The following is an 11,138-nucleotide window of genomic DNA, read 5'->3' on the forward strand; positions in this document are numbered from 1 at the left end:
GCATGACCCCTGGGAGGCATGACGACTCAGTACCATTAAATGGGGCAGGAAACCCTTGGGGAGTGAGTCCTGGGTCAGGGGAGTCCCCTTATAAAGGCCCCCAGAGAAGGCCAGAGTGGTTTGTAATCACTGAGGATTCTCCTCAAGCGCAGCAGTTTCTGCTTCCATAGCATTTTGGGAGAAGGGCAGAGGTTGGTGAGGATAAAGCCAGCTGCTGTCTTCCCAGGTTCCTCCTTCCCAAACGCTGTAGACTAGAAGAGGAAGGTGGCACTGGGGCTACAGAAAGCTAAAGGAAAGAGCTCAGAATTTTAAGTCACACTGAGAAGTGTGAACAGAGCTGCAACTGGGAAAAAAACAGGAAAGAGGTAACATGGGGTGAGTGGGAAGATGGGTAGGGGAACTCTCAGTTACTTCCTACAGCCAGGCCTGATCTTGGGTATCAGCTCCTTGCCTTCTGCCCCCATACCATATTTCCTCCATCTTTGCCCTCCAGTAGAGGGAAGTCTTGATAGTCCCACCCAACTGTTTTGTGTATGAACCCCAGACACATTCCCCACTACAGAGGATGCCTGCCTCCTTTCTATGCAAACACTGTGGGCCATCTCCAAGAACTCTTAGCTGATTATTCAGGGTGAATCCAGTCACTGCTTTTCCCAACCCTACAAGTGTCCGCATCCCACTTAAAGGGCTTCTCCATTAGTCAAGAGGAAGAAAATGTGGCCTGAACTAGACAGATGGCAGGGAAAGGTAAATACATGTTTTTGAGCTTCTACCAGAAGCAATCTTGAAGCACCTTGATTATGCGACTATCCTTCCTTATCCGGTTAATTTTTCAAATGTATAATTCTGATATCTTTAAGATAAAGGTATAGGCTACTGAATAGATATCAGTATTAACTGAGTTCATTCAATGTACGGAGACCTTTTTAAAAGAGTTTTGGGAGGGATAAACAGACAAGTCCTTTGAGCATGAATGTCTTAGTTCTGAAAATCATGGACAGTCTGGACAAAACTTGCACTACAGAGCAGGTCTTAGATTCTGGATATTAGCGGAAGAAGACTGGCTCCATTCATGCTCCTACTCTGAGTCCTTCATTCTCAGAGGAGTTGATTTCGGATGAGCCTCAAAGGAAATAAGATTTATGGCCTTAGACATCCTCTCTTCCAGAAAAATTTAAGAGATGCCATTTTCTTTGTGTGAGGATGGGTGATCAAGTCACAAGATCATCAGTGATGTTCAAAAGCTGCACAGAGTAATTCAAGGGGGATATAAAGACAAAGTAGAACATTCTTGGATTGCAGAAAATGCATGTTTACAAGGGGAGGTGTACAATAGCTTTTTTATTTTTTTTAATTTTTTTTTTTTTTTAATCCCACAGGTTATGTACCAACCACTGTTCATGGTACTGAAGAGATGCTGGTTGAAGAAAAAATGTTCTTGCTGTCATAGTACTTTTTTTGCTACCAAATCTTGTTCCTGGAAGAAATGCACAAGTATTAATGTTTAAAATAGTATTTTCCATGAAGAAAATTTTAGTCTGATTGCAGGTAACAGAGGTTATTGTTGGGATGCTTAGAACTTCTATCCCAGATGCATTTTAAATTAGAAGATAACCAAACATTCTGAGCTTGGATTATATGAGGGGAGTAGTATTCTGAGAGTCAGAGGGGTGTCTTTCAGCTGTCTAGTCATACTTCATTTGGTGGAACGTTCTATACTTACTATGTATGTTAGAGGCTGGGTTTACAGAAGGGAATAGGCAGAGTCCGTTAACTTCAGTCCCTTCACTTGGTGATATGGTGGGTATTTATGGAAGAACAGATATTAAAGAATAAAATAAGAACTTTGTATACCTGTTAAGATTCTTTTGTAGAGGTAGCTGATGTTAGATGCTGGTGGTTTGAACAAGAGTGGTGTTGATGGAAAGGTAACAGGCAACTTGGAGATTTACTCTGTAGACTGATCCAATGGTACTTTGTGATGATTAAATATGGTACAGGAAGAAGAGGGAAGAATCCAGGATGGCTTGATTCTAGGTTGAGCAACTGCTTGGACACAACGTTATGTTCTGAGATATGGTTGGCACAAGGAGAGAAGTAGTTATAATTTCTGCCTCAGACATGACAGATTTGACATATCTGTAAGGCCAATATATGGTGATAGTCTAGTTTGGAGTTTACAGGGAATGTAAAGTATATAAATTATATTTGACATGTCAGGATATCTTTACAGTCTCAATGGTCAACAAGAATTATGATGCAGTGTTCAAGGTCTTTTCAGGAGCAGTATTCCCTTTTCCTATTTCAAATTTTCTCCTACTAGATAATTTCTTTTTTTTTTCTACACAAGTTTTATTTTTATTTTTATTTTATTTTTTTATTGCATTTTAGGTTTTGGGGTACATGTGAAGAACATGCAAGATTGTTGCATAGGTACACACATGGCAGTGTGGTTTTCTGCCTTCCGTCCCCTCGCTTGTATCTGTCATTTCTCCCCATGCTATCTCCCCAGCCCCCGTCCCTCCCCCATTTCCCCCCAACGGACCCCAGTGTGTAGTGCTTCCCTCCCTGTGTCCATCAGAAAAAACATGTTATTTCTCCCTTCTTAAAGACATACACATACAAACAGACAGGCAAATACAAGCTTTTGACTCTACTGTTCCCTTTAGCCAGTGTCAGTGTCCTATTTACTTACTGGCCTTTACTTCCAACCTCTTCAAAAGGAATGAACCATGTTAACAGAATTTAATTCCTCATTCATCTATTCTAAGTCAGTCAAGTAACACTTTGCCTTCCTCTATTCTAGTGAAATTGTTTTTATCAAGTCATTTGATCCTCTGTGATTCCAATAACAAGGTCAACTTGGTTTCCAAATTCTTTGACTCATCAATAGCACTTAGTATAACTTAATAAATTAGTGACAATCTCTTCAATAGGCTATCAAGATAGCACATTGCCTTAAAAATCTTCCTATGTTAATACTTGTTCACTATCAGAGTTATTTGCTGACTTCTCCAAGGGCCCCAACTCCTCTCCTACCCCATTCTTAATGTTGAGATTCAGTTCTAGGTTCTCTTTTCTCTATGAACACTTACTATCTGGGCGATGTTAATCTGTTTTCCACATATATATCACCATCTTCATTTGAATTTCTGATAGAGCTCTCACACTTACCTTGTTCAAAATTGAAGTCTTGACTTCCACCCTCCACACCTTCCCCATCATAGTTGGAAGCAACTCCTTTCTATTAGATGTTTATGCCAAAAATCAGGGTGTCATCTTTGACTCCCTGTTGTCTTACATCCTGTATCTAACCTGTCAAAGACACCACTGACGTTATTTTTGAAATGTTCCCAATCCTATTACTTCCCACCACACACACTGCTACCTTGATCATGAGCCAACTTTCTCCCTTCCCTGGATTCCTGCAATACTCTCCAGACACTTTCCCCCAATTGTACCCTTTCCTCTTTGTGCTGCTCTCCATCACGGATGCCAGAGAAAACTCTGAAAGTATAAGTCTCCTCCTCTCTGCTGAAAACAATGTCTTTGATTCTGAGAGAAATAAGGAACCTTTGCAAAGTCCCACAAAGGCCTGTGAGGCCCTGTGTGATCTGGCCCCACTGCTCTAACCTCTGATTCTCCTGCTCATTTGCTTCATCTTAGCTGGTTGCGTGCTGATCTTTGAATACCAGGTGTTTTAATGTCTTACGGCATTTTGTCTGACTGTTCCATTTTCTTAGAGTGTTCCTCTCCCCCAGGTGACTCCTATATCCCACATCTATTATGGCCACTCCCTGTCCTGTCATCTCCCCTTTTTGTTGTAGCCATTGATGTGGGAACCATTTGAGTGCTGTTGTAGATTGATAGCACCTTACTCAGCTGCATCCCACCCCAGAGTTTCTCTGCTTTATTGCATGGGCACTTCAGGGATCTCATTCAGTTATTCTGGGGCATGTATGGACCTGAAAATGCAAGGAAATCCACACTCCTTGGGTCATCCTTGACCTATCGGATATGGAAGCCAGTGGATAAAGGTTCCCCTTTTCTGTGTCTAGAGTGGACAATTCTTTTGATCATTCTCTATGGTTCTTCATGTGGAATTGGATATAGTGATGACCACATTATCCAACTCAGCAAGGCACCTTTGGATCCACATTCTCTCCTTTCCTGTTTCACTCCATCCTATTCTTGTTCATTGTCTAATTTTTCTATATATACCACTCACCTAGAATTACAGGTTCTGCTTTTTATAGAACCTAAGTATTTCCCCACCTCATTTAATATTTTAGGATTCCTTTTCCAATGAGGCCTGCAATGATCTATTTCAGATTTCAACCTCTCCTACTCCCTGTCATGGAATTCCTATCCTCGTTACCCTTGATTTTTTTTTTTTTTAAATCACAACAGTGAACCTTTGTATATTATGATGTAATTTACTCATGATATCCTTTTATCTTTCTCCAACCTTTAGCAAAATTATTCTAAGGGATACATTTTGTTCATAGTTTTTTTCTTAACTCATTCAGCAAAAATATTTATATTTTACTAAATTTGCGAAATACATTTACTGAATTTTATTGTGAACATGCATTGAACAGAATTAAACCTTGTGATGAAGTAATTCAGCATCCTGAGGTAGGGCTGAAGCAGGAGACAAAGGAGCAGCTTGTTTGATGGGTAATATAAATATTATGGGAGCCAAGAGGAGAGAAGGAGTTTTCAAAGGGTGGTCAATTCAGAAAAAAGCTGCTGAAAGATCAACATGAATGTGACCATGGCCTCATCATATGGAAGTCATTTCTGGCCGAAATTAGAGCTTTTTCAAGTAGGTTAAAATGTGCTAATACTACAGGAAATTTGTGGGAGTTGAATCTGAATATAAACACGCCTAGGTATTTTAATGCAAAGAAGAGCTAAAATTTTAATAGAATATAAAACCATGGAGGACAGGATTATAAAGTGATATTCGACATAGAAACTTTTTTCCCCTCAAGCATCCATTTTCTGTGGAGGGAGAGAGCTAGATGACAAATAAGGATCCATAAACAAAAGACATTTTGTGTATAATTCTAGTCCTCTCTCTACAACCCTGAGACAAAGGTAGGGCAGTGTTATTACCCATTAACAGAAGAACCAGAGGCTTGAAATAAGCCATTTGTCACATCTTCTGGCTATGTTACTTTGCACAATCATGATTTTGGCTAAGGCTTCAGATTATAAATTTTTCCCATACTTTATAAAAAAATGAATTTATTTTAAGTTTTAATATACAAAACATGTGTTCTTTGGGCATTTAGGTAGAAGCAAAAATACATGATTATTTAGAACATTAAATTTGGATAATGCTAGAACTCAAACCTGGCTGATCAACACTATTAACTGTGGTATCTTAGAAATAATTTTCCCAACACTCAATTTTCTCATTAAAAAAAGGTCAATAACGTTTGGTTACTTTGCTTACTGACTGTGCTGTCAATATGCATTATCTATTTCTCACAAGAACTTCATTAAATAAATCCTAACAAGAAGAGTGCCTGAGTAAAAATTGGGCAATTTCAGTGTTTAAGGCTTTTGACAGAAGAAAAAAAAATGAGCAAGAGCATCTAGATATTAAAAGTTAAGCACAAAGATTTTTTGTGTATGTGGAAGCCAGATACTAGTCTTTGTAAAGATGAAAGAGTTCTGTGATGAAAATGAAGGAAATGGAAGATGGGCAGAGGGAGAGCCACATGAATAGGAAAGTTAACATGGGTTTAGATAAAGGAAAACAGAAAGAGAAGGCTCATCTCTTCAGTAAGCTGGAGGTATAGCTGTATTTTCAGAGTTTGTGTTAAAAGAACCTGGAAGATATATTATAGGGCAGTGCCATTTAATGGAGCTTTCTGCAAGGACAGAAATAGTCTTTACCTAAATCGTCCAATATTGTAGCCACTAGTCACATGAGGCTATTGAGCACTTAAATTAGGTCTATTGAGCACTTAAATTTAGAAGCCACTGAACAATTAACTTTGTGTGTGATTGAGGTATGCATTTTTAATGTTGTTTATTTTTGATTAATAGAAATAGCCACATTTGGGCAAGTGGCAATGTTATCAGATAGTATACTTCCAGAAAAGTTAAACAGATTATATGATTAACCGGGGGACCAGAGGTGCAGGGTTCATTTGACTTGTATAGGCACTTAAGCCAGAAAGTTCAACAGAAAATTTACTCACATGATTGGGAGTGTTGTTTGATTGGTAGGTAGAATGGTAACAATGTGTGACCTAAATGAATTGATTTAAACATAGTTTACTTCTTTGATCAAGATAATCCTGTCACCAAGAACACAGAAAACAATACCAGTTCTCCATTCCGTTATGAGAACTGTTTAGGAGTATCAGGTCTATTGACATATATTTAGGTATCAGTAAAGTGAGTTTCTTGTGGGCAGGAACCATAGATTATGCTTCTGCATGTCTATAACAACTTCTGGTGGAATTTTTAAAGGACTAGGAATGGTAGCAGGAGCTTATCATAGCAGGTGATTGGACTCTGTAATCCTAGGTACCCCAGATATGCTTCTGGAAAGGTGAAGGAGCCTGTGAAGATCAATAAGAAAAGTTCCCAGGAGCCATGTCAGCCTCCAATACCACCTCCACACATCCAGCTGCCTTCTTGTTGATGGGGATTCCAGGCCTGGAGCACCTGCACATCTGGATCTCCATCCCCTTCTCCTCAGCATATACACTGGCCCTGCTTGGAAACTGCACCCTCCTTCTCATCATCCAGGCCGATGCAGCCCTCCACGAGCCCATGTACCTCTTTCTGGCCATGTTGGCAGCCATCGACCTGGTCCTTTCCTCCTCAACACTGCCCAAAATGCTTGCCATATTCTGGTTCAGGGATCGGGAGATCAACTTCTTTGCCTGCCTGGTCCAGATGTTCTTCCTTCACTCCTTCTCCATCATGGAGTCAGCAGTGCTGCTGGCCATGGCCTTTGACCGCTATGTGGCCATCTGCAAGCCACTGCACTACACCACGGTCCTGACTGGGTCCCTCATCACCAAAATTGGCATGGCTGCTGTGGCCCGAGCCGTGACCCTGATGACTCCACTCCCCTTCCTGCTGAGAGGCTTCCACTACTGCCGAGGCCCAGTGATTGCCCACTGCTACTGTGAACACATGGCTGTGGTGAGGCTGGCATGTGGGGACACTCGCTTCAACAATATCTATGGTATTGCTGTGGCCATGTTGATTGGAGTGTTGGATCTCTTCTTTATCATCCTATCTTATATCTTTATCCTTCAGACGGTTCTCCAGCTCTCCTCTCAGGAGGCCCGGTACAAAGCATTTGGGACATGTGTGTCTCACATAGGTGCCATCTTAGCCTTCTACACACCTGCAGTCATTTCTTCATTCATGCACCGTGTGGCCCGCCATGCTGCCCCTCATGTCCACATCCTCCTTGCCAATATCTATCTGCTCTTCCCACCCATGATCAATCCCATCATCTATGGTGTTAAGACCAAGCAGATCCGTGACAGAGTCTTAGGAGTATTCCTGAGAAAGGATGTATGAATAGAGTGAGGGAAGAGTGGAGAAAGAGTGGGACACAGTGAATGCTGTAGCCGGCCAGGGCTGTGATGAGAAGTAGGTGGCTGTTGGACTCCATGTTTAGTTCTTTCCTTGTATTGTGAAAAAAATAAATTTTGTCCTAAAACTCAGAGCCGAGTCTGTTTAGAATTTGTAGGTCTTTTTGCTCTGGTAGCCCCCGGGTTGAACTTGGTAACTGTGCCATCTCCTCACAGAGCCTGACTTCAGTAACTTGATAGTCTTGAACAGGGGTCCCCAAACTACGGCCCGCAGGCCACATGCGGCCCCCTGAGGCCATTTATCCGGCCCCGCCACACTTCAGGAAGGGGCATCTCTTTCATTGGTGGTCAGTGAGAGGAGCACAGGATGCGGCGGCGCCGCAAAGCATGGTGTCGCTCACGTACAGTACTACTTCCAGTAATGTGGGACGCACGCGTCATGGCTCCAGAAGCGCGTCGTATGATGCACATCCGGTCTGCGGCTGCGGCGCCCCACATCACTGGAAGCAGTGTGAAATAACAGAAGTAGGAAGAAAGGCAAAGCACTATAACCATTACTACACAGTACAATGGCCCCCATACTTCCCCAAATGTACAACATAATGGCCCCTATGACCTCCCTCTGCCCAAAAGTCTCCCCCAACATTACTACACACCATGTTTCCCCTATTATAAGACTCTGTCTTATATTAATTTTACCCCCACAAGATGGGGGCTGTCTTATTTTTAGGAGGTGTCTTATAATAGGGGAAACATGCAGCAGTGGGCTTCCCACAGAAGAGGCCCACTGCTGCTGCAGATGTCCAGGACGCTGTATACACAGTGTCACAGGCTGATCACCGCCATCCCTGTATACAGCACTGGAGGCGGTGCTGGGCCTGTGACACTATACCACTGTCTGGGATAGAGGCGGCAGCAGCACCGGCTGTGAAGGGTGTCATACCTTGCATAGTCCAGCCCTCCAACGGTCTGAGGGACAGTGAACTGGCCCCCTGTGTAAAAAGTTTAGGGACCCCTGGTCTTGACCCTCTCGCCTCCTGGGGACTTCACTGAAGAACACAAAGATGCTTCCATGTTCATTAGCTTAAGAGAAGGTGGTGAAAATCTGAATTTCTATCTCTGACTCATTGGAAATTTGATGAATTATCTACTCAGATTGCCGAATGAGGACCCCTACTCCATCCAATGCAGGAATTCCTCTTTACTAACAGTTGATGCCCAGACTCTGCCTAAACACTGTGAGTGTTGGTGCACTTGCATCCTCCAGGTCTATTTATTCCAAGTGAGACAACTCTGCTTGTTAGAAAGTTATTTCTTCAACTAAACCAGTCTGTATTCTTTGACTTTTTACCTCTTCATCCTCATGACCAATCCATCTCATTAAATACTTTGAAGAATAACCATATGCTCTGCCATTTTATATCACACAACTCTTAGTGCACAGATGTCTTATGTTTTCAACAAGAATGTGAATTGCTCACTTATTTAATAATCTAGCCAAGTGTATGCTATTGGCTAGGGACACGGACTGTTAAGAAATGGATGCTGGACTTATGTTTATGTCCTCAGACAGCAGATGGAATAATTCCAATGGTTTGTGTTCTCTAAACTCACCATCCAAGACCCTGCATTGAAGAAATACGAGAAGGCAAAGATGATGAGATGTGGGCATATTGACTTAGGTTTTCATGCAAACTTAGGTACTCAAGAATTCCCTTAATGTTAATCCTGAGAACTGCACCTCTGATGCTCCCTCAGATCCTGTATCTTATGAGTTGAATTTTGTTCCCCTTTCCAACTTGTGTTGAAATTCTATCACCCACACTTCAGAATGTGACTGTATTTGGGGATAAGGTCTTTAAAGTGATAGTTAAAATGAGGTGATTAAAATGAGATAATAGGCCTTAATCCAATATGACTGGTGTCTTTGTAAGAGAAAATTTGTACACAGACACAGGAAGAGTGAAGACCATGTAAAGATACAGAAAGATGGCTGTGCACAAGCCAAGAAGAGAGGACTCAGTAGCAATCAAATCTGCTTGGTTACACTTGGACTTCCATCTTCCAGAATTGTGAAGAAATAAATTTGTTAGACCATCCAGTTTGTATTACCTCTTACAGAAGCCCTAGAAAACTACTTTTGGTACCAGGAAGTAGGGTGCTACAGTAACTAATATCTAAAAATGTGAAAGTTGTTTGGAAACTGAGTAATGGGTTCAAGCTGAAAAAATTTTGAGGAGCATGTTAAAAAAGGCTAAGATTTCTTTGGAGAAATTATAGTTAGAAATATGAATATTAAAGATGCTTCTAGTGAGGTCTCAGGAAGGAAGAGATGGAAGAAAGATGATCTGTGTTATCAAATGAAAAAGAATTGGACAAATTGTGTTCTAGTGCTTTGTGAAAAGTAGAACTTTTAAGTAATGAACTTGGATATTTAGCTGAGGAAATTTCTGAGCAAAATGCTGAAACTGAAATTGTGGCCTGGTATGTTCTTATTGCTTATAAGAAGATGAGAGAGGAGAGAGAGAAGTTGGAGAAGAATTTAAGCAAAAAGGAATCAGGAATTAAAGATTTGAAAAATTCTCAGCATATTCATAGTGCAATAAATAAGTGTAATTTGGAAAGAATATCAAGGGTTTGGCTGGACAACCATTTTCTAAAAGGATTAGATATATTAAATGAAATAAACCAGCACAGAATGACAAATGCTACATGGTCCCACTCATACATGGGAGCTAAAAAAGTCGATCTCATCGAAGTAGAGACTAGAATAGTGGTTACTAGAGGCTGGGAAGTGTAGCAGGAGGAGAGTATAGGGAGGAGTTGGTTAATGGGTACAAAATTGCACTTAGGTAGGAGGAGTAAGTTCTAGTATTCTAAAACATACTAGAATGACTATAGTTAATAATTTTAAATTTCAAACTAGCCAGAAGAGTGGATTTTGAATGTTCAACACAATGAAATGATAAATATTTGAGGTGATAAATTATCTCAAATTGATTACCCTGATTTGATCATTACCAGTTGTATACATGCATGGAAATATTGCATGTACCCCCAAACTTGTACAATATGTGCCAATTAAATTTTTTTTTAAAAAAGGATTAGGCATATGTTTATTGATCCAGTCAGTCATCTCAGAAGCCAGGAATAGAGATGGGGCTATGCAGGAAAGACTCTTTGGAATCCCTTTTATCTGACAGTTTGAAGTCCATGAATTGTATCAGAGACCAACATGTTTGAGAATATTATTAGCAGCAGAAATGAACAGAGACAGGATAACAAGAAAGAAGATAGTTGGACTTCTGGGATTCTAGAGGATGGGCCAATAGAGCTATTTATCTGCAAACGTATTATCCTTCAAGAAAAGGGAAAAAACATCCTGAGGTAGTTCAGAGGTTGGCAGCACTACCACTGCCACCTCATGCCCAAAATACAGACCCAGGAGGTTAGGTTGCCTCTTCCTTGATTTCAGAGGGAAGGGCCTGCCCATTGGTTTCAGAAGGCCAGGGTGCCTCTAATCCAGGACTGAGGGGTTGGGAATGCCGCCCATTGAGTCAA

General features: G+C 41.1%; 1 protein-coding gene across 1 annotated transcript; it reads left to right on the forward strand.

Annotated features, from left to right (window-relative positions):
- Positions 1 to 6,618: 6,618 nt before the first annotated feature.
- LOC101045114 (olfactory receptor 52K2) lies at positions 6,619 to 7,588 on the forward strand. Its single transcript, XM_003923391.4, has one exon. The coding sequence runs from the start codon at positions 6,619 to 6,621 to the stop codon at positions 7,561 to 7,563; it is 945 nt and encodes a 314-aa protein (XP_003923440.1). The 3' UTR covers positions 7,564 to 7,588.
- The last annotated feature ends 3,550 nt before the right edge of the window (positions 7,589 to 11,138 follow it).

This window comes from Saimiri boliviensis, chromosome 6 (assembly GCF_048565385.1).
Source record: "Saimiri boliviensis isolate mSaiBol1 chromosome 6, mSaiBol1.pri, whole genome shotgun sequence".
Classification (NCBI taxonomy): Eukaryota; Metazoa; Chordata; class Mammalia; order Primates; family Cebidae; genus Saimiri; species Saimiri boliviensis.